General features: G+C 35.3%; 2 protein-coding genes across 2 annotated transcripts; both read left to right on the top strand.

Moving 5' to 3' along the window:
* Positions 1 to 298: 298 nt before the first annotated feature.
* Positions 299 to 13,092, top strand: LOC126765885 (prion-like-(Q/N-rich) domain-bearing protein 25). The gene is made up of 11 exons (XM_050483559.1): positions 299 to 384; positions 5,783 to 6,081; positions 6,144 to 6,261; positions 6,329 to 6,934; positions 7,222 to 7,341; positions 7,408 to 7,527; positions 9,766 to 10,032; positions 10,101 to 10,247; positions 10,327 to 10,455; positions 10,523 to 10,675; positions 12,541 to 13,092. Exons 1-11 carry the CDS (start codon positions 318 to 320, stop codon positions 12,642 to 12,644), a joined length of 2,130 nt encoding a protein of 709 aa, XP_050339516.1. The 5' UTR covers positions 299 to 317; the 3' UTR covers positions 12,645 to 13,092.
* Positions 13,093 to 20,546: 7,454 nt separating this feature from the next.
* On the top strand, positions 20,547 to 21,419 carry LOC126765928 (uncharacterized). Its single transcript, XM_050483659.1, has 3 exons — positions 20,547 to 20,779; positions 20,851 to 21,157; positions 21,248 to 21,419. Exons 1-3 carry the CDS (start codon positions 20,649 to 20,651, stop codon positions 21,416 to 21,418), a joined length of 609 nt encoding a protein of 202 aa, XP_050339616.1. The 5' UTR covers positions 20,547 to 20,648; the 3' UTR covers position 21,419.
* The last annotated feature ends 3,058 nt before the right edge of the window (positions 21,420 to 24,477 follow it).

Below are 24,477 nucleotides of genomic sequence, written 5' to 3'. Positions count from 1 at the left end.
TCCACTACTAATTAATTAGTAGACGCGATAAGCGAAGCGTCCAAATAAATGCAGATGGTGGGCTTTTACATTCAATCACACTCTCATACACACATACTGTTGTGACTAAGTCGATTAGTTATATTGACTTCATGGTATTGCCTAACACAAGTGTGTTATAAAATCGATGAGATAAACACCTGCTTAACTTGGTACTCGTATATCTTTGATGATTAGATTATCGTCAATAATCGGCTTTATAATGTTCATGAAAAGTTTAAATTGCATATTTGCCAGTTTAACTCTGAAACTCGCAAAGTGAACGTGAAGTGGTCAAAATGCCGGAGATTGGCCGAAAGCGCTTTGGTGTAACAGTACTATTGCTAACGATAGGAATCCTTGCAGGTATACGAGTTTCAAGTAACAGTGAAAGTGATCTATTTTTGAGCAGAATAATGTGATTTATAAATGGTTTTTCTATACAAGTGTGGAAACGAAATTAGAGATTTTATAACTTTGGAATATATCGGAGTTTTGGAAAAATAAGTATTTTTAGTCAAACATCAGGTTGAGATAAAATTGTTCACTTCAGATACTCAATCACTTAGATCTGATGCTATGTGAGTGACCAATTTATAGTATATATGTATACAAATATGTTTGTGTAAAGAATATCAGTCGATTGAGACTTAGGGTACTTTTCTGAAACTAAATAAACCTGACGTATCGGATCATAAAATTTTCGCAGAAACCAACTCTGTCGTCTACTTGAAACGGAACCGCCTCCTAGGAGTATCAAGAGGTCTTTGTTTGATTACGTCGGCGACATCGAACAGCACAGCGACCAAACTTCGGACGTAACCAACTTTAGGCACGTACTGTTCACCATTCATAGTGAAGCCATCAACATCTTGTTCGACTTCCCGCCATTGAATGGCGTACTTGAAGTCTAATCCCTATCTATTGCAGTCGAAAAGCTCGAGAATCTAAAGTTACTCTTGTGCTACTCCGTTTTTGTTAAACTCTTACTTATCCAGAATCAACCACGATATACTAAATATATAGCCAGCTTGCGTAACCACCTCTTTGCATGCCCAGCGAATCCCTCTCCCTATGGTCCGACCTCGTCGAAACAGCAGGTTCCCTAGGCTTACCGTTAGATAACTTCGATGATAACCAACCAGTATATTACTACCCAAATCAAGGAGACTAGATAACCACTAAAACCAACCTATATGATCATATTATTGTGGACTTTCAAATGAGGTTATTAATCATGTTTTATGAAATTGATGTAAGAACTCGAAAAATTCTATCATTCTTCTTATTTCCAACACTCAGTGCATTAAAATCATATCTGTCTTTTATCGTGGAATACTATATGTAAATGAGTCGAAGTGGTTTTACTCAAGGCTTGAGATCATTGTCTTTCAATTTCACTTTAACCAAATGGATTAATTTTCCATGAAAATCCCATATACTATATATATAAATAAATATTCTATTTACTGATAAAACAAAAATTCTGAACATCTGCTTGATAGCGGGGAACTTTTTTTACTTCGATTGAACTTATTAGACGAGTATACAGGGACATCTTGATAAGTAGGTGATATTTAATAACTCCTCAAGCAAGCAGATTAGAGATTATAACAACACCCATATTCACTAATGGATCCAATTTTCCGAGAGGTTGGCTCGAAACTTGATAAGAATGTTGGGAGACAATTCTTCAATTTTAGGTGTCAGCTCATCGCAGTGTACTATGTTGTCAGGAAGTGGTAGAACAACAATTCAAACGAATTACCGCTGTTAAGGATCCGTAACATTAATGAAATTGAAAATATTTCTTCTAGTAGAGAGCACTTTCAAAAGATACGAATCGGCTCACTGAACAGTTTTGACTAACACAAAGCTATTTATAGTCCTAAGGCTTTGTAACCGCCTTCTGAAAGTAATGAAACCAGAGCTCTTGACGCAAGGATGTCGCTCTTTGTACATATGTATTAATACAAATCCTTGCTGTATACGAAACCAGAGTGATAGAATATCATATAATTCAGAAAACTCGTCCTTAATGGGAGTTAAGGTATTTTTAAACCTATTTTGTTAGCTTATTAAAGAATGCAAACACATTTAGAAATCAACAATTGCACTAAATTCCACTCTTTATAAATATAATATCAATCGTGAAAATTAACTTTATGAGCATCGAGTTGATCTTTGGAATATTTAATATTTGCTTCAAAGAGTCATAGACTTATTGTAATACCCTCGTCTGCAAAGATGTTAGTAAATCCAATTTTTATATTAATGTTTATTGCAGCCCTGATAAGTGAATTATTTTATGGCCTTACGTATGCACATGTAGCAACAATGTGAATAACTTATATACATACATAAGTATAAATATGTATATTATACATCTGAATGCATATGTTCGAACGTCAAAGTGTACACACATGTCTAGTTCAACGTTACATATCACCTTTGACCTATTGATTTTAGAATTCGTGTTGGCAATATATGTATGTAAAATTATGGCGCAATCTCATTCCAGTACAAAAATAATTAGGGTTGATGTAATTGAATCACGCGTTCTAAAGTGTTTTTGTTTTTATCTTTTTAGCGAAAATAGCTCAAACGAATTTTTTTTATATAAACCAATGGGTCGCGTATAATTATCAAGTATTTGCATTTAGTTTCATAGCCTTGCAACATGTTGCTATTATTTTTGTATCACCTAAAAATAAACGACTTATATTTAGAGTTATATAGTACTGTGGGCAAAACATAATAAGACTTTTTATTATAATTTATATTATATTTATTATTCGCGCGAAAACCCATTTATCGAAATATTTTTCTGAGCGTTCACAATATTGGAAAAGGCCTTCGGTGATAATTGTTTGTCGCGAGCAAGTGTTTTTGATTGGTACAAATTGTTCAAAGAAGGTCGGTAACGCGTTGACTTCGAACTACTTCAAAGACGGCTATCAACAGCAAGATCAATAAACCTTAAAACCTAAAGTTATTTCGGCGATTTTGATCCTTGAGAGTTGCAAGAGTATAAAGTGTTCGGTTACACTCGAATTTAGTAGTTCCTTACTTGTTTTTTATAAATTTGAATAAATAAACTGATAATGTGATAATGGCTGAACTTAGTTAATTACAACGATATACATACATATACATATACATATTTGTAGCAATAATGCAACGTAAATTACTATTTACGACTTACATCGAGAGTGACTCAGTGTATACGATATACTACAATTTGAAATACTATACACTGAGAACTGATGATGAATTTACTTGTCTATCAAATCAATAAGCAAAATGCAAACTTTTGCAGACAATTTATCGCAACAATATACACCGGCATAAAGAATCAGCTAATTTGACGTCCAACTTAACTTTAAAGTCGTTTATGCACCCGAGTTAACATGTCTAAATATAGTATGAAAGGAAAATGTGTGTGGTATATTCAATCCAGGTAGACCATTTAACTCGTGTTAAAAAAGTGTTTACGCATGTAGATTGAACTTACCCAAGCAGAACATAACCTAGTAGAAATGAGACATAAATATGGTATATGGTATCATTTATGATCTCATGAACTAATACGTATACTGTTTTTATCGAACTCACTCAAGCACCGTAAATAAATACCCTTCCTTACGTCACTTTATTTGGATTGGTCAGCTTGTATGACAGCTATCGTATGTGTTATAGTGAATCGATCTGGACAATTTTTTCGGAGATTACAATGTTATCTTGAGCAGCTATTTGGTGAGAAAAGGACGAGTGCTAAATCAATCAGAGTGATATCTCAAAACCTGAAGGACTATTTTGCATATAACCATACCGACAGACGAACAATGGCTTAATCGACTCAACTTCAAACTTAAGTGCCATACATTAAATGGTACTTAATAATTGTCTTGTCTTCTTCTTCTTAATTGGCGTAGACACCGCTTACGCGATTATAGCCGAGTTAACAACAGCGCGCCAGTCGTTTCTTCTTTTCGCTACGTGGCGCCAATTGGATATTCCAAGCGAAGCCAGGTCCTTCTCCACTTGGTCCTTCCAACGGAGTGGAGGTCTTCCTCTTCCTCTGCTTCCCCGGCGGGTACTGCGTCGAATACTTTCTGAGCTGGAGTGTTTTCATCCATCCGGACAACATGACCTAGCCAGCGTAGTCGCTGTCTTTTAATTCGCTGAACTATGTCAATGTCGTCGTATATCTGGTACAGCTCATCGTTCCATCGGATGCGATATTCGCCGTGGCCAATGCGCAAAGGACCATAAATCTTTCGCAGAATTTTTCTTTCGAAAACTCGTAACGTCGACTCATCGGTTGCTGTCATCGCCCAAGCCTCTGCACCATACAGCAGGACGGGAATTATGAGCGACTTATAGAGTTTAGCTTTTGTTCGTCGAGAGAGGACTTTACTTTTCAATTGCCTACTCAGTCCGAAGTAGCACCTGTTGGCAAGAGCAATCCCTGCGGTGTGTTAATGCTGGTTCCTAAATAGACGAAATTATCTACAACTTCAAAGTTATGACTGTCAACAGTGACGTGAGAGCCAAGTCGCGAGTGCGACGACTGTTTGTTTGATGACAGGAGATATTTCGTTTTGCCCTCGTTCACTACCAGACCCATTTTCTGTGCTTCCTTGTCCAGCCTAGAGAAAGCAGAACTAACGGCGCGGGTGTTGAGGCCGATGATATCAATATCGTCGGCATACGCCAGCAGCTGTACACTCTTATAGAAGATGGTACCTTCTCTGTTTAGTTCTGCAGCTCGAACTATTTTCTCCAGGAGCAGGTTGAAGAAGTCGCATTGTCTTGTCATAAATTAATAAAAATAGAAAACTACTTAAACTCAAGATAAATATACAAATTGACCTCTACAAACACGCGAGGAAGCTCGATTATGAAAATCGAATGAGAACAGAACGAGGTGAATAGATCCTATTCTTCTTTAGCATTCTCACTAAAGCTCAAAAATAATATTTACCCAACGTTTGGCATACTACGAGTAACTGAACCAAAGTCGCTCAACCTCCCAACTTCGGAAACTGTGGTATGATTAGTTTGATGAGTAACTCCCTATGCATCTAACATTATTCCTCCCGAGAACCACTCGTACTATGTAAGATCTTGTATTGTTCCAAATAATTCTTAATGGACAGAAACTTTATTTTTTACAAAAACGAAGCATAAATGCTCAATGGGTCTTCTAAGTTCTCAAGAGTATTCAGTTGGTGTAGAAAATTGGGTAACTTTCTTGATTGCAATCTAGTTATCGTTTGCCGGTTCTTTGTGATTTCTTAAGGCGGTTAAAATCTATTTCAACTAATTTGCTATGGTCGCCCTAGGCACATAAGCCTACCACGATGTTTCAACGACAGTTTGACGAGAGCTGGACAGTAAAGGAGAAAGTGTGTAGATGTTTCTACCTCGTCTTACTTGAGACAACTGCAACAATTTACGTCAGATAAGATTTTTGGTCTAAAGCATTCATAAAAAACTCTTTAAGTTCCAATTTAGTGTGAAAAAAGACTCGTCGGAAAGACTGTTTGTTTTAAAATGTAGAGGATGATCATTTTTGTTTCTACATCTTCTTTGGGGAAAGTCGGTGTTACTCGACCTAACAATCTGTTATTCTAACCTAAAAACTTCTAAGTACAAAATAATATTGATATTATTTTCAATTAAACTACAAAAAAAAAATCAACAAAATAGTATTAATGTTTTTATTATCTGACTACTTTTTCACCACCTTTGATCATAGCAACCGATGCATTAATCTGGCCATGCGCTTCGAACGATGATTGCACAGCCTTAAACGCAACATGCTCCTCAGCGACGGCAAGTTGTGAATGTGATAGTTTTGAAAGTGTTTTCTCTAGCGACTTGACAACATGTCTGAAGACGTCACTAATTGGTGACAAATGCGAAGACACAGTTCAGTGCAATCTTATGCCATCGGGAGCCAGTTGTAAATCCGGGGTCTGCGACTGCGCCGATGGATACACTTATGTTGGTGGACGTTGTAGACTACTGAATGGTTTGAATGGCACATGTGAAACGGTAAGTTGGCAAGAAATTCGAAGTTACAGAATTAAATATGGAACGAACTTTTTTCATTACAGGATAACGATTGCCTTTTCGGTTATGACCGCGAATCAGTTGCCTGTGTCGACAATGTTTGTAAATGTGCTGAGGGTTATTATCACAGGACTGGAAACTTATGTCGTCGTAAATCAATGAGTAAGTATAATTTGTAGTTTTAATTATGAACAGTGATTAAATGATATGAAAACTTATATGTTTTCAGAAATTGGCGATGCCTGTGTCGTGCATACGGACTGTGAAGATTTAGGAACAAATGTGCGGTGCAATAGTTTGAGCTGTGTCGAGGTATCACAAAGCGATTCGGAATCGTCAAAAACCGTTTTAGATGCCCGAACCAATACACTGACACACACAGGCCACACAAATACAAACGCAGGCACGACCAACACAAACACCCATACGAAAACTGATGGTGGCAACGAGAAGTCCCCCTCATCAGACGGCACATCACAACTCTCGAAGTCATCGAGATCAACCAGCGATACCAGTAAAGATACTTTAGCATTGGTGAATGGTCGTAGTGATTTGACTGACGACACCGACGATAACGAGACGGGGCAAGAGGAGGCAAGTGGTAACGAACAGCAGCGGAGATCACGTGAAATCGCCGTACAAACAAGTATCGATGCTTTTGAGTTGAAACCATTGGCACCGTTAGTTAAGAATGTCGGTACTGGCACCACATCCAGCACAAGCAGTCGACGTTTCTCGCGCTATAGACGTCGTCAATCTGCATTCCGCTACGATGATGAGGATAAGACTTTCTCGACGATATCGAATACTGATGATGATGGAGAAGAAAACCTTTGTAAGTATTAACATGTTTAATGTGGGAAAAATCAAGACACTTACTACTAAATGAAAACTTTTTATACTTATATTGAAAAATTAAGTAGAGTTTAGGAGAGCGATTAATTGTGACGTCGGTTCAGCTTAGATAAATTAAGTGGAATGTTAACACTTATACTGTCGGAGAGTTTATTTTAATAAACCTTCGCTAAAGTGGCGTCATCGAAACTATACTTACTTTAAAATGTCATACCATACATTTTCTCTTTATAACCCATGTTTACATCTATGTTTCGTCTCACTTAGATGGCAGCTCTTGCACAGAGAATGGTAAATTGTGCGCGGGACTTCCGCATTCGATTTGCTCGCACAACATTTGCTTCTGTAGCTCTGGGTATTATCCAAGTAATGGAAAATGCTTTGCAGGTGATTTGACAAGAAATTTGCTTACTTAAAATACTGTACTATATATGTATATAAAATTGTTTTCAGAGCTTGGTGAGATAGCGGAGAGTGCCAACGAATGTGAGCACACATTCGATTCATTATCCAAAAAATGTATTTGCCAAAGTAATTACTTCTACGAACGTAGTTTACGCTCTTGCCGAAAACGTAAGTATCGTCCTTATAAGTAGTTGTGCTAAAATTTCTTTATGCTGCGAAATCAATATGATTTACGAAGACACATTATCCGTAATTTTGTTCAAATAATTTAAGAGAGAACTCGAATTTTTGATGTTTGAATAAGGCGGTACGATCCTTATACATACGTATAGTATATGAGGCGTTTTTAGACGTGTAAAATTTCCTAGATCCTAGATGATCATGTTTTACAAGTATGTGCAGTAAACTTTAGAAAATCTATTTCGAAAATCACTTTTTGCTATAAGCATAAGGAGTATTTGATACATATGAGACACACGATATTATTTTTGCTTAAAGAAAAGACTTTCCAGGCTTCAAAAGTTAAATAAAAAGAGTTTCATTTCCCACTTCTTATAATAAATGGCTCCAGCGGTATGTCATACAAAGCATCCATTACTTTATTGGGATGAGCTTTTGGAACTATCTACACCTATACAAAGAAAAGTACCTTTTAATTCACTATATACTACTGTGGGCAAAAAATAGTAAGACTTTAAACACCTGTCCTTCTTAAGTATATAAAATGCACTCGGCGATTTTTACGATGAGTGAAATTGTTCAAAAAAGAAGTTCCATTAAATTTTGGCTGCGGAAACATTCATTGTTGCGAGCAAGTGTTTCGATTGATACAAATTATTTAAAGAAGATCGAGTACGCGTTGACGACGAACTACGTCTAGGACGGCCATCAACATCAATTAATGATCAACACGTCAATAAAATAAAGGAATTTGTGCTTCAGAATCGACGATTAACAGTTAGAGATCTCACTGGCATGTTTGGATTATGAATGGATCAGTGAAAACCATTTTGAAAGATCATTTGAGCCTAAGAAAAGTAAAGGCATGAGTGGTTTCAAAATCACTAAATTTTTTCGAAAAACAACGTCTGTGGAACAATGCTTTCCGACTACCAGGATGTCATGACCAGTATTATAACTGCTGATTAGTCTTGGATGTATGCTTACGATCTAGAAACAAATGATCAATCTGCTGAATATCGTGACAAAGGTGAGCCGAAGCCAAAAAAAACCACGTCAAAGGAGGTTAAAAATCAAGGTTATTTTGACGGTTTCTTTCGATCGCGGTGTGGTCCATTCTGAATTTCTTACGACCGGCCAAACGTCAACAAGAAATACTATTTGAGTGTGGAGGTCTTCCTCTTCCTCTGCTTCCCCCGGCGGGTACTGCGTCGAATACTAACCGCTGTCTTTTAATTCGTTCCATCGAATGCGATATTCGCCGTGGCCAACGCGCAAAGGACTATAAATCTTTCTCTCGAAAACTTGCAGCGTCGAGTTTTATGCGCTGTTTATAAAAAGAGGCCGGAATTATGGGCCGACAACTCTTGGGTTTTGCACCACTATAATGCACCATCGTATACCGCATTCAATCTTCGTGAGTTTTTCGTGCCGCAACCGCTGTATTCGCCTGCGACTATTCAGCAAACTCAAACGACTGCTCGGAGAAACTGATTTGAGTCATTTGAAAACATTTAACGTAAATCGCTACGCTCATTGAAGGCTATTCTGGAAACAGACTTTAACACCTGTTTCGAGGATTGGGAAAAACGCTGGCACAAGTACATTGGGGTCAACAAGACGCCATAGGTTTTGAACAAGGCCTCACTGTATTTTGCTCATAATAGTAAATGAGTCACGTAATCTAATCTCGTTAGACTAGTTTCAATGGTAGCACATCAATAAAGTACCATAATCAGGCATAGCTAGTTTATGAAGGCTCTCAGTTTTGGAGTTTTAAACATAACTGACTGACATTTCATAAAGTACTAATTATTTGTTTTAACCAAGTGTTGACATTGACTAGTCGAAAATAATTGGGTTCCCCGCTGTCAGCTTATTGTCGATAGGAAGTTGGCTCGATTTTATGTATTAAAATAAATAATTCTCTGATCAACTAAAGAAAGAGACTGTAATTAGACTTATTCAGCTAAACCTCATCAGAAGCCAATTACTGGGAACACATCTAAAGCCTTTCAAACTTTTATCCTACAAAAAGCTTCTAGAAAGGTCTGTAAGGCCTTCTAGGATGAAATACTAAAGAAAAGTTCTCTAATTATTTGTTGACAATGTTTTAGCATTACCTTTACTTACTTACTTACGTTCCAGAAACGAAAATTTGCCTCTATTTAGTATTTTTAACAAATATTTATTTATCTCTTTCATATTTCAACAAATTCATCATAGCAATCCAATATACCTTATCGTGTACCTCGGACAGCCAATGCAGTCCATTTGGCGCGGCCAATTGCCCTACGATAATTCCAAGACGTTGCACCTGTGAGGAGTACGCACAGTACGATGAATTGCAACAGTTGTGCGTCTATAAACAGGGTCTCGGCGAATTTTGTGAAACGAATGAGGCCTGCACTACGGTGGAGAATACAGTATGCCTAAATAGTTACTGTGCATGTAAGGAGAATTTCCTCGAAAGAAATAACACTTGTATACCAGGTGGGTTGACTTTGAAGATTCAAACGGAAACATTTATTCTAACATTGTACATATATGTATGTATTTAGGTGTTGGTGCTAATTGCGATGCAGATGTAGAGTGTGGAGTAGATAACTCAGTTTGTGATTTCACCTCGCCGACAAGTGAGGAAAGAGAAAAATCTTGTCAATGCAAAAAGGGCTATGTGCATTTTAAGGATGAGTGTCTTAAGGAGGGTAAGTTGAAGCGCAGTGTTCACTGTGGAACTGTAGAACTAGTTGTTTATTTTTATGACATCTATTTTAACACAAACAGCGGAGGAACTTGACGATGAGTGCATTGAAACGGAGCAGTGTAAGCCATTGTTGGGTACATGCATCGATAAGAAATGTTCCTGCACCTCTGAACAGCATTTTAAATCAGGGCGTTGTGAGGAAAAGAAAGGTAACATTCATATTTGTATTATCTTCAATTATTTTCGATATTTCTAACAATTTTGCGTATGTTTCAGTTCTTGGTGATAGTTGTGCACGGTCTACTCAATGTTTCGTTGAAAAGGAGCCGGAAAACGTGGAGTGCCGTAATTCGGTTTGTCAATGCAAGTTTGGTTATCAAGCGGACGAAGAACAGAAGACTTGTATACGTGTGGTGTCCAGTACCAAAAGTAAGTAAAATACCATATTTAACATTAGTCTCTTAATTTTATAAGGAAGTTGTTAACTATTTAGTAACCCATATAAGTAGTATATACATTTTAAGAAAAATGTCTGCTTTTTCTCTTTTAACAAAATTTGACAAATTAAACCTAAATATTTTTTAGAGCTGGTTTTAATGATTGCCTAACGCTCTAGATGGCTATGAAATGCCTTATAAATATTAATTCTAGAGAAAAACCAAATAGCTAAGGCTCCGGTTTCAAAAATATCAACGAATCTATATATCCTGTCTAACACATTTTTTTCATATTAGTCATACTTTGATCGGTCACTGCAAAGTTGATGAATTTATTTCATCAAATGAAAAAGTTTTCTATACAAGCACTTGATGCCGGCAGCTATATGCTATAGTGGTCCGATGTCGGCGGTTCCGACAAATGAGCGGCTTCTTATTGAGAAAAAGTCATGTGCAAAATTTCAGATCTAAAAAATTAAGGGACTAGTTCGTATATACTATATACAAACGGACCGACTGACGGACATGGCTAAATCTCGTGACGCTGATCATTTATATACATAAATACTTTTTAGGGCCTCCAACGTTTCTAGGTCAGAATTTTCAATTTCGAAAATAGTAAGTAGTTATAGGCAATTTGGCGAATACAATGACGTTTCGTGTTTAGTCTAAAAGTCTGTTACAATCGAACGAATTGATCATGAACGACACCACGGTAATCAAAGAGAATGATGTTCGTTTCCACGACAGACCAGTCTAAGTAACCGGAATGGATCCGTCCAAGGACTGTCAACTCGCCATCATTCCTCGAAACTTTTTCAGGAATGTTTTCTGCCGCTACAACAACAAAAACATGAGCATTTCCTTGCTTCTTCACCGACATATATGTGTTTTTAGAGCGCCATTCGTTAGATGCTGTCTAGCATCTCTTTTTTGGCTTCTAGTTACTATATTCAAAGTCGTTTTTCAAAAGGTTCACGCCTTTTGGTAAAAGTCTCGCTTCATACCCAAAATATTAACCGAAATATGTTTAGCCGATCCGTAAGAGCTGTCATTGCTACTTTATCTTTGTTTTTATTAACAGATGTTCTTGGAGGGCTTGCACTGAGTAAGTTGTCGATGTCTTTACGACTTCCCTAGAATGCAAAGTGCAACTCAGCTACTTGTGTACGTGATAAAGTGGTCTCTCTAAAAAACTTTTGCAAAATTTTCAATGATTCAGTGATATTGAAATCCCAAATTTCTACATTTTTTCTTGGTAAACATCTTCAAACAAAACATTTGTGTCGTAGGCAAACAGTTGCGATTAGCATATGGAGATCTAACTTCAAACGAACCTTAAAAGGGTTGTACTGATCTGATCAAATGGTATAACTAGGGAACTAGCGGTGTCCAACCTTAGAAGGACTCTAAAATTGAATTGAATATACACTAAAAAGTTTTAGGTCCAGAAATAATACCTTTACTTGTATTTTATTTTGTCCAGTCGCTGTAACCGATTGATTTGTTTTGACTACCTTGAGAGTTTGTTTCTTAAAAAGATTTTGGTTGACCTCCGAGTACTTTTGAAATAGAAAAGCGAACTATAAAAATAGATCAGCCATACGAAAACGACTTGAAAACCATATTCTTTTAGAATAATATCAAAAAACTTAAGGTGTTGGGCTCAACCAAATATGAAGCTCAGGGCCAATTGTTTAGCAACGAATTTCAGTATAATTTTCAATTAAAAATTATTTACTTGTACCACTCAATCTCGGAAATCTCTAAACAAATCATACAAAATATTCTATTGAACTTGATTTTAACTTTATTATGGAAAAATTGTTTTAACAAACATTTATGTTCTCTTTCTAGATTCTTCCGGAAGGCCAAGTGCTCTTAAAATAATAACATTCCTATTAATAGGAGCAGCTTTCTTAATAACAAGTGCCGCAATTAAACAGGCTTATTATGATTAAATTTCAACTAAGTTAATAATATGCTAATTTAATTAGGAGCGTAAATTATTTCTGTAAAATCATTCGGCCACAAAATAAAGAAACAAACAAAAACGTAAAACGTAATTAAAAATGCAAATTAATAAACGAACATATTTTAATGGCATTCTTAGGTATTAAAAGATGAATAATTAACATTTTTGTAATTTTCGCTTGAAGCAAAAACTCAAACACCGGCCTGAAAATACTATTTAGCATTCTTAAATTTGTTTTATCAAAACGCATACATACACTTGCAAAAATACAAAAAGAAATTGCAAAAAATTATGCAAAAAGTATTACGAGCTTACACACGAGGCATGAATTAAATATACAAAAACCAAAGATACAAATAATTAATGAAAGCAAAATTCCAAAAGCAATACTTAAATATTACCTAACTCTTGCAATTACTCGTATTTAAAACTAATTAACGGTTAAGAAGATTTTAAGTCAATCATGTAAACTAGAAAAGGAAATTATTTTTTAAATTTAAGATTCTTAAGATTCTGCGTAAGTTATTCATATGCACATACATACATACATACATAAATATAACATTTGTCATATCTGGGTGCATACTAACTGTAATAATATAACTGACAAATTTGTTTTAGCCTAAGATTATAGTTAATAAAACTTTTGAACTTATTGCCAAAAACAAAAAAAAGTGATTTCTTATCTTTATACTTTCATAAGTTGTACAAGTCTGGAAAATATGACTCAAGTTCGTACTTAGCCTTATTCAGTTATAAAAACATTGGATTATCTTCTTCTTTCTTTGCTTTATATAGTTTTGGAAGCTTTTGCTTTTATAACGAAGATAAGCCACCTTCTTTGTCTTCTTCTTCATTACTATTATCTTTAACTACAATGTGTACATATTTACATTACAAGTATTTCGTATTTCTATTGGTGCATATATAATTATTATTCTGCATTATAGTATTCTCAAACATTCTAGAGTGTAGCCATCTTGGGTAACACGTCCAGGTGGGTTGGTTAGTACGCAGGCTAAAATAGAACTTTTTTTCTGCGACTAAATTTCCAGCGAGCATTCTCTTAAGGTCTAAGAAGCGGAATCAGTCAGTGGGGCCAGATCTGAAGCATACGGTGAATGCGGAAGCAATTAGGAGCCTAACACATGAAATTTTGATAACGTATTCACTGATTTGTGACACGGTGAGTTATCTACACTACACTTTTTATTCATTTTTTATTTTTTTTTTAAGCCGACTTTTTCGCGATTTTATAATGTATTCGCTCCAATAGCGTAATGTAATGTGTTAATGGTTTTCCCCTTTGAATATTGTCGATGAATATTATACCATGGGCATCCCAAAATACTGATGTCATAACCTTGCTAGCCGACTTTTGTGTCTTTCCATGCTTTGGAGTCCGTTCGTCACATGAAGCCCGCTTGGTTGACGGTCGATTGGACTCCGGTGTGAAGTGATTGAGCCATGTTTCGCACATTTTTACATATCGACGAAAAAATTCGGTTTTATTACGCTAAAACAGCTTCAAACCTTCCTTTGGATCCATTTATTGTAAACTAATACAAGTTTCTTTACCCAGAAGCGATATCTCGTAACGAGTTCGATAGCTGTCAAATATCTAGACCTCTCTTTTAAAGTTTGACTAAAAATCATTTGGGTTTAATATTAGTAATGCAATCTATGAATCATCCTGAGAACTTGTTATTTATTAGGACGAATATGATAAGAAAGAAAAAGACGAAATTGTTCTTAACAAACAGAGACATTTCGTATTGTATATGTATTAGGTTTGCCACGTAGTTTGTAACATCGAGAAAGAAACGTTGGAGATTAGCGTGGCGGTGAGTCGATTTAGCCATGTCTGTATGTCCGTCAAATTAAAATTTTTCGATATCTTTCAAATTATTCTTTAAGGGGTCGTTAGTGGGGGCATTTTGCATCAACCGCAACAATTGGCAGTTGGGTGAGCGGGCGGGTGAGTCAAAACTTTCCGTTAACCGTTCTTGCAACATGAGGCCAAACGTTGTCATGATGCATCACAATGGTCGCAAATTCCGGACGTTTTTCGGCAATCAATTTGATAAGTTGTTGTTGATGGAGTTCCCTTTTAGTCGTTTAGCGGTTTCAGAAGCTTAGTTGGAACAATCCCACCAACAGAATATCACCTTAACGTCATCAATATTGCTTAGCCGTTGTTCATATCCCGTCCCAATCCGATGCAAAAACGTCTTCTTTTTTTAGTTTTTCTGACACGCAAAATCGTTTTTCAACATCTCTTAGCTTGAATTCGATTACTTTTGAATGTATAGGGTTGATTTTAAATGTTTTGAAATGGCTGGTTAATTGACTCCCAAATGTTCTGCTCTTCTTGTTTTTGGCAACAATCGTCATCGAGTAATGCTGTCAGTTCCTCATCTTCAAACTTTTTTAGCTTCATACCAAGACCTCTCCAATAAACTAGTTTTGGCACGTTCGCTCAGCTAGAACAAGTTCACCATAAATTTCTATCAAATACAGGTACAAACCATCACTTTCGGCTTAGATTTTCTTTATATTAAAGACATGAAGAAGAGTTCCCCGCAAAAACACTTCTTCAAAATTTTGTATAATAATAATAATAATAATTACTGTTTACACTTCAAATGAATGTCATAAACTGAAAAAGACGGCCGAACAGTTTTCAAACGAATGTTTGGAATATTGAAATAATGGAAGAATTATCAAGTTACAGCCTCTATAGACAAACAGCACGAAGTAGCACTTTTTTATTGTTTGAAGTTATGGGAGATGTCAGACTTGGATAGAGATAGATAGATAAGACTGGAAAGTTTTAAGAACAGAAGAAACTATTAAGTAGAAAAGTTTAATCTTAGAACACACTGCGACAGATTTATGTGGTTAATAATGGATAACTTTTCGCCCACAGCCATATAAAACAAGTCATAAAAATATGACTAATATGATATACGCTTTGCAATATCTTTTCATATAAATTATGATAATTATATACCTTTGCTTATTACATTTGACACTATAGAGAAAATATAAATTTGAAAAAATTTATTTATAATTTTTTTTGAATTTACCATATGTATAAACGAAGCGTTTGTATATAATGGAACCCCCAGTAAACATTTGACACTATCCGATTTATTATTTTAAGAAAATGGACTACAACACGTGTTAGAAAATTAGTAAAGGTCATAGATTACAATCACGGCATGTGTAGCTGGCCTGTGCCAAAAGTTATGACGATTTCCTGATAAATGCCCTCGAAGAAAATTTTGAGATTGATGAATTGTTTTCGGTTTGGGAATATTTGGTTATACGTCACTTAAAAAAATAAAGCAGTCACTTTTGGTTCGATGAAAAAATTCAAGCTTTTTGAAACACCAAATAAGTCTGGATTATTATTGGTTACTTCAAAATATTTCCAAAATTCTTAAAAAATATTTAAAAAAATGTAGCTATGGGGATATCCTCTATTCGCATAAAAAATGTGTCTAGAGTGGAAGATAAAAAGCTTCTCAGATATTATTCAATGGTCAAAACCCTACATTAACTACTCCTATCGATGATGTATAGGGTGGGAATAAGATAACTTTATAATTATCTCTTCTTCGTTATAAAGATAAACATTTAACAGTGTTGTTTGTTCGATGCAACGCTTCTAAAATCGTTCGTTGTTTTTTTTTGAAGTCCTAAGAAGAATTTTTGGAAGATATTTTAGCGTAGGTTGTTGATACATATAAGACTGAATGCGGCATAAAAGTGGCCTTCAAAGTCGGTGTCGTCGATGTAACTTTAAATGATTTAAGATTATTGATCTCAACAACTAAGGATTATTTTTTGTCGATATTAGTACGGACAGTCGTCCAATTTTAGTTTCTTACAGGGAAGGCATGATGATATTTTTACTTTGATAGATATTCGAAATTATTAAGGGTGTGCTATTCGAGCAATCTATACATCTATTTGAACAACCACATACGTTCACTTGCCTAAATTTTTATTTGTAGATATGTACGTATGTATGTATGTTATATGTATGTATATGGTGCGATAGCATGATTTTGACTTTTCTGAAGTAATCACGCAATAGTTATGACATGAGCGCCTCAGCAAATTACAAGTAAACGTTTTTTCCTTTCTTGCTAACAAAAAATGCAATGTATTCTCTCTTACGCCATCCATTTTTACTATTCGAAATGCCGTTTTCGGCTTTCTTGGCTAAGCAATGACGTCACAATGCGGTGTCCTGCGAAGTTAAGCCGTCATTGACGATTCACCAATTAATTATTACACAGCTTTCATGCCAGTAAGTGATTATATATATACAGGCTATATTTATATATATATATATATACATATATATTGTACATAGAGGTATATCTACATTCAAGGATACTTGAACGCCGTAGTAAATATTGGCATTAAATAAATTCAATCACGCAATTTGACCAATGCCAGCATAAAGTCGCTCAATGTTGAAGTAAGCTCGTGAGTGTCGGTAGTTTAATTGTTGGGCAAAGGAATTTCATTTCATCGTACCAAATTCGAGCACCTCTCTTTACCAGTAATTGATTCCAAAGTATATTTTGTAATGCGATTTAGTATGCCTCACATTTGTTTGTAGTTGTGTAGGTAGCAAATAATCAGATTGGACAATAATTATCGCTCTGAATTATTTGCTAATGTCTAGACATTTAAGCAACGAAATATTAATTATTTTTCATTTTATTGGCGTGTTTAAAGCTTTACTTCAACTTTTACATGTTGAAAAAGGGCAATATAAAGGTAATTCGTGTTAGAAACATGTGTTACGTTATAGTCAAGCTAGTAAGTAATTTTATCCAAAACATTTTGAATTCAACAATACACTCGATACAATATATAGTAGGCTATTGAAAAGTAAAGTCCTCTACCGATGAACAAAGACCAAACTCTATAAGTCTCTCATCATTCCCGTCCTGTTATATGGTGCGGATAGCATCTGATAGGTCGGTTTTAGGAGTATTTTAGAGAAAAGTTTTGTGGAAGATTTATGGTCCGTTGGGCATTGTCAACGGCGAGTGCCGCTGTCGATGGAACAGTGAGCTGTTCGAGATACATATACGGCGACTTTGACCGGAATGAAGATTTAGTACCCGCCAGTGGAAGTAGAGGAAGAGGAAGACTTCCACGCCTTTGGAGAGATTAGGCGGAGAAGGACCTGGCTGCACTTGGTATCTCGAATTGGCGCCGAATAGCGAAATCAAGAAACGGCTGGTGCGTGTTGCTCACTTGGCTATAACGTATGCGGTATCTACACCAGTAAAATATAAGAAGGACTCTCACAGATTGGCCTATATTTTTGATAAAAAGCTCGCAATAGGAACTGACATACTTCAAGGGCATTATTGGTGCAAGGTTCTAGCCAGACTAAATCTTTGGTGCTTAATTTGAATAGTGGAAACTTAAAAAATCAGATGGAATTTAAAATTGCGTTTTATGGGAAGTAGACGTATTGTAGTCCGAACTGTTAGATGAAAATGTCAGAATAATGCTATGTTCTGAATTTGGTTGTAATCAGTCGACCCAGTCTCGTGATATAGGTTCTCATCTATAAGTGGTCCTATAAAGCACTTTCTTATGATTTCGGGCGTAAGAGTTTATGTATCTAATAGCATTGACAGACGGCAGCGTTAAGCCAGATTAATTGCATTTTTCGGGATTAATTCAGGAGTTACCACAGCTAACTCCGTTGCTAAATCCAAAAATAACTCTCAAAATTTTAGGGAGTTTGTGAGATTTTCGTTGGCAACATTGTTAAAAATGGCCAATTTTCATCTATTGTGAATGAAATACAAGCAACCCTGACAGCTGTTTATCAAAAATTCTCAATATAATATCAATAAAACTTCTATGTTATGATGCAGTTTTAAAAATAATGTGTTGATATGCTTTTGTAATAAAAAATGGTTTGGTAAAAATTGGTCGGCAAACAACCGAAATGTTTATCTTCTATCAACTTTCATTGAAAATATTATAAAAAAGAGTTTCAAATTCGCATAGCTGCCGTCTGTCACCTACAAATTTGGATCTGATTAAGTGCGCAGTTAATCCGGATTAACGCTGCCGTCTGTCAAGGCTATTACGCATTTATTTATTGGTTTATCGCGTTTTAGTAGTTTTCAACATAACCATTATATAGGGAGTGTGCGGGATTACCATTCGATTTAATTCATTTTTGATATGTTGATGGGGGTCCTTGAGCTTTTTTTCCTGAGAGAATTTGGCTATTATAGCTTGAATGGATTTGGGAAACGTGGACGTAAACATTTTAGAGGGCAGGGTTACTCACATTTTTTCAAGATTTTTTGTCCGCAGGTGCTCTTTGCTACTGCGATCCCACGGCGCCAAATTATGCTTTACACAATAAATAGCGTTTTGTTGACGTGGCGCTCATCTACGAACTCGTCCTCCAAGTTTCATTAGTATATTTCACTTTTACTTAAGTAATAGCTTGCTCAGACGGACGGACACACAGACAGACATCTGGAGTTCAACTCGTCTTTTTATCATTTGTTTTAGAAGATACAAACAGTCGTTAGGTGAACGATAAACCATATTTCCTAGATTTGTATAACCTTTATGATGTTCGTTTTATCCTTTATTAGTTTACGGCGAGAAAGGTCTCGAGATCTTATCACGAACACATCTATTTGAGTGGCACAAGGTAGGTATTCAATGAAGGTTGTGAAGTCATCAAAATCTCGACTTAACTCTCACCTCTGTTAATAAGGATAACCTAAAAAAAGTTAAAGAAACACTACTTGTAAATCCCGGTGTTGTCATCAGAGAGTTAACAGAGGTTCTCAAGATGTCTTATGGACCTCCTCAACACATTTTAGTTAATATTTTGAGTATGAACAGGTGTCAATGCTAGACACATGCCAAAAAACCTGAATTTTTTGCAAAAACGACCCCATAAATGGTACTCTTGACAACGTAACTGAGCATCATTGCTTACGTGGGTTTATGAAGATGGCTGCGAAACTATTCAACAGTCCAGCGAGTGGTGCTCCAAAAATGAGCCGAAGACGAAAAAAACTTTTTTGAAGGAATGTTTATCCCAGTCGGGGCTAACAAGTATATGGAAATTTGGATTGTATTGACTCATAAGAATATAAGAAAGGCGGTAATATGTATTTGTATTACAATACGCGAAATAACTTTGATCATACATTATAATTTCTGACATCGTTCATCTAGAAACCGGTCACCAAAATAGTAAAGCTAAGTCTCTCTATATATGAATAATAATAAGTCTTGCTATAAATGAATAACTACGTAAGTTTAAGAAGTCTCCCTTCTTCCAAATTTCACAACATTATACAGAATATAACCTCTTCGAAGCTCTCAACTTTACGTCATCCTGGATTTTACCATACCTAGGGAATCTGGATCTTACCATATCGAAAGGTATTCTGACATTTAGTGACTACTTTCCTGTTTGAAGCTGAAGGTCAGTTAATATGTAATGTTATTAAATAATGTAAAAGAGGGCTTAAGTTGTGGATTTAGAGCGAGCTTACCATCTTAGCCATAAACCCTACTTTGAAGTAAAGAAAGGTATCCAAACTGTGAGCTAGTTATTTTAAATTCACTTTCATTTGAGGAGAGTGACCTAGCAGGACTTGTTTCCATGTTGTAATTGTTGCTTCCAACTTTAAATCATCTCAAGTGAGCATATTTTTAAAGAAAATGAAAAGCAGCAGAAACATTTTGTAATTTACAATTTTTCTTCCCTTTTAAGAACTAAGAAAATAATTAAAAACTGATGGTTACCCGAGTGTTATTTTTCACACAATATCGTAAGTTCAACCGAAATTTGAAAAAATTCAATTCAGACACGCTTCAAATAGCTTCGAAAACCTCAATTTATATTGTATTAATAAAACCATTAATCATTAACAACAAAATAATAAAGGAATTGCATAGCAATATGTCATGCTTGTGCCAATATTTTGTGACATCGAAAAATCGCAAGTTCATAGGTCACAGCACGGACGGCAGTGACCTCTCGGTGTTTACCCAAAATCCACTCGCACTAACGAAGGAGGAGTCCAAGCGAGAGTAAGTAGCTGATAATTTATGCGCTAATGCCTTCACTCTCACCAACAAACTCTTATTTATTCAAAATTCAGTGAAGTCACCAAATTGAACGAAGAAGTGTCTGCTACCGAATTAGCAGCGGCCAAGGCGGAAATTTGGGTACTCAAAAAGCATCTCAGTGAAGCACAAATCTCTGTAGAAAACTTGGAAAATCTTGTACGCACCATTATACTCAAACAGAATGAGCTGTTGGGCGAAATGTACGAATTGAAAAACCAGAATTATGAGTTGCAAGAGGAATGTCGCATGCAACGTGACTATCAAATGATGGAACGAAATGCTATGATGCGTGAAATGCATGAAATCAAAACACTGCTTGGCGATCGCACACGACTACTGGTATGATATACTTTCTCTATATATATACATACATATATTTTCTTGTGATATTTCGATATATATTACAAAATCATTCGATCTTCTTATTAGGAGGACACAGTCGCACGCAATTCAGAGTTGACCTCTGCTCTGCAGGATGCTAACGAAAAAATCTATATGATGGGCATGAAGTTCTTGAAATTGAAAGCGTCGCGTTCGAAACACGTAAATACCGTCCAGACTACATCGGGTAGTAATACTGAACGTTCGAATTCTGGTTGATATACTGGAATTTTGTATATAATATACATATATAAATTAGTTGAATGATAGCACTTCGCTTCAAATTGTCCGTTGTTGTACAAATGTTTATTTTACTATGTCTTTATATATTAATAAATATTTTTGAAAACAAAAAGGCTGGAATATACATTTATACATTAATCTATATACAATTTTATACCCCGAAGGGGGAATATTAAATTTGCCACGAAATTTCTAACACCCAAAAGTAAATATTTATATATGGGTAGTCGAAAAAGTCGTTTCGTATTTTGTCAACAGATGTCGTTGCAGTCGTATATCTCCAGTGCTACCAATCACATTGTGGCATACCATATAATGTTGGAAAGCTGAGATTTTAGGCTTTATCTAAACCAAAAAAATTAAATTCGGGAAAGTTAAAAAAAAGTTACAGCTGTTCAAAGATGAATGAAAATAATGAAGAAATTCGCTTTATTTTCAAAGTTTTGTATAAAAAAGGGAAGAATGTCACGCAAGACACCATTGAAATTTGTGAAGTTTACGGAGAAGAAGCTGTATCAGTTTGTGTAGCACAACTATGGTTCGCTCGCTTCCGTTCTGGAAATTTCGAAATTTCGATTTACACTGATGGAATAATGTCCCTAGCGGAAAAATGGCAAAAAGTGGTCGACCAAAATGGTACATATTTGTTTATTAGTATAAATATAAAAAAATAAGTTGAAGTTAGAATACGAAAAGACTTTTTCGACTATGCAATAGTAGAGTCGATTTAGCCATATCCGTCTGTCCATCCGTCTATACGCGTAGTCCCTCAGCTTTTGAGTTCTTTCTCTTTCCAAGCAGCTGCTCATTTGTAGGAACCGCCGATATCGGATACAAACCGAACGTTCGGAGTTAAATCCTTGTATGGAAAACTTTGTTATATTTATGACGAAACTTAGGATGGATTCTAACTTAAGGCAATGTTAAAATATCTGAAGAAGTTTTTCAGATCAGATCACTATAACATATAGCTGTCATACAAACTGAACGATCAAAATGAAGTTATTGTGTGGAAAGTTCTTTATTTGTGAAGAGTACTCGTATTCTAGCTTCGGTGCAATCGAAGTTGACTTGTTTTTGTTATTTGTGAGAAAAGTAAGGCATAAAATAAGGCACACATGAAGTTTACCATTTGATCAAATCTGACCTAGATTGACCAAAAAACAGACAATATTTTCAATAGGTAAACGCTTGATCTAATTTTCCATACATTTGTTATAAGCCTGGGCTGGAAAAACCTTCAGTACGTTCAGCAAATTCTGGTTTTTCTCGTTTCGGCTCAACGCCAATCCCTAGGTTGTTATAGAGTTTCGACGTCGTATTTACCATATAAATATGATGCGTTTGATGAATGTAGGATTTTCAGCTTAGTTATAAGGCAATTCTTTTTGACGTCGTTTTTGCAAAAACATCCGGTTTTTGGTCATGAGTCTAGCGTTGGTAGCATTCATTCAAAAACGTAAACCAAGAGTCGATCCAAACGATATGTTGAGATGCTATTCTATTTCTCCGATAACATCACGACAATTTCTTTTCAATTTTTCGTTGTTATCGTTATTAACAGAGCTGGATGAATAATTCGAAAGCCTTAAATTTATTTATAAATGTGAAGGCATATAAACAATAATACAACTCTGTTAAAATCATTTAATTCCAAGCAACCAAAAGTTTCATCAACTTCAAAATGTTAGTGAAAAGCGAGCAGAATAGCGCTGTTGACAGCTGATCGCTATACCTTGTCTCAATTGGAATTTCAATTTCTCAATTTCTTTTATGGAATTTTACAGTTGGTTTTAAGAAAACTCACCGTTTTTTCAAGATTATGCTGAAACCTGCATCATGAAGTAACAATATTTATTTCACCACACCAACAAAAATGAATTCAAAAAGAAGGAAATTAATTTCAGTGAATTTCCTTCCTTGCTTGCACAGAGCACTCACATTCTCCGCAGTAGCTACTTTCGGGTAATTACTTTAATAAAACACTGAACATTATGAATATACACTTTCGGATAATTACTTTAATAAAACACTGAACATTATAAATATATTATTCAATTTGCGCTTTGAACATCACTAATAATAAAATATTCGCAATCTGTGACTGAGAATAACAGATGATAGGAAGATGGCAAAGACAGGAAAGCGCATTAAAAAAGTGATGCCACATCCGTTCACAGTTAATTAAATAATAAGGCGAACAGGCTCAAAGAAAATGGCAAAAAATTGTCTGTATGCAGCTACCACTACCAATATTTAGTTTTCTTTTAAATATTGTAGTTAGATATATATTCTTATTATATATAAGAATACGTGATTACAACTATTTAATAATCAGGTTTAAATTTGCAGTAATACCAATAAAACATTCACTGAGATATGAATTTTATAGTTCGTTATATTTTTTCCCAAATAATGCTTCAAGTTATAATAAATTATAATCTCCGGCTGATTTTATGTTAAATAATTATAAATATTATGATATTTAAATCGCATAGTGTGTACCAAATGTTAGTTTTATTTTCTTTTTCTCTTTCTGGTGTACTGGCAACTCCATTCTTTCCATTGCATTCTCCAATTTCCGCCGCCATTTCAAACGTCGCGCATTTGCTTCCGATTCGCTTATGAGAAATTTTGTGCAAATTGTGAATTTATTAAAGAAAAATTAAATAAACTAGTGATTATATTAAATATAAACAATAGCTAAATGATTTTAGTCTAAAATATGCCAAATATTTGAACATTCAGTGTTTTGCAAACTTCTGTAAGCGAATTAAACAAATTGTTGTTGCTTCGGGCAGCAAGAGGAGCACTTTGTACGAGTAATTTCGTTCGTGGGAAAGTGTTATTATTATGAAGCGGTCAATATTGCATAATTGTGCTTCGGGGAATGAATTTCAATTTTGAATTCAAAAGGTAAATGAAATTCTTTAAATATTTTAATATGATTGAAATAGTGTATATGAAATCATCACACGGCAACAAGTAGTGATTACCGCTTGCTTGTTGTAAATCTTGTTGTTGTACACATGCTA

Source organism: Bactrocera neohumeralis, chromosome 2, assembly GCF_024586455.1.
Source record: "Bactrocera neohumeralis isolate Rockhampton chromosome 2, APGP_CSIRO_Bneo_wtdbg2-racon-allhic-juicebox.fasta_v2, whole genome shotgun sequence".
Classification (NCBI taxonomy): Eukaryota; Metazoa; Arthropoda; class Insecta; order Diptera; family Tephritidae; genus Bactrocera; species Bactrocera neohumeralis.
This window is presented reverse-complemented; position numbering and strand designations above follow the sequence as displayed.

Bases quoted from the DNA above. Each gene is read 5' to 3' on its own strand.
- LOC126765928 (XM_050483659.1), top strand. From the start codon at position 20,649: ATGTCATGCTTGTGCCAATATTTTGTGACATCGAAAAATCGCAAGTTC. The intron at 20,780-20,850 runs GTAAGTAGCTGA...TTCAAAATTCAG, and splicing joins AAGGAGGAGTCCAAGCGAGA to TGAAGTCACCAAATTGAACG. The intron at 21,158-21,247 runs GTATGATATACT...TCTTCTTATTAG, and splicing joins GCGATCGCACACGACTACTG to GAGGACACAGTCGCACGCAA.
- LOC126765885 (XM_050483559.1), top strand. From the start codon at position 318: ATGCCGGAGATTGGCCGAAAGCGCTTTGGTGTAACAGTACTATTGCTA. The intron at 6,082-6,143 runs GTAAGTTGGCAA...TTTTCATTACAG, and splicing joins TGAATGGCACATGTGAAACG to GATAACGATTGCCTTTTCGG. The intron at 10,033-10,100 runs GTGGGTTGACTT...GTATGTATTTAG, and splicing joins AAATAACACTTGTATACCAG to GTGTTGGTGCTAATTGCGAT.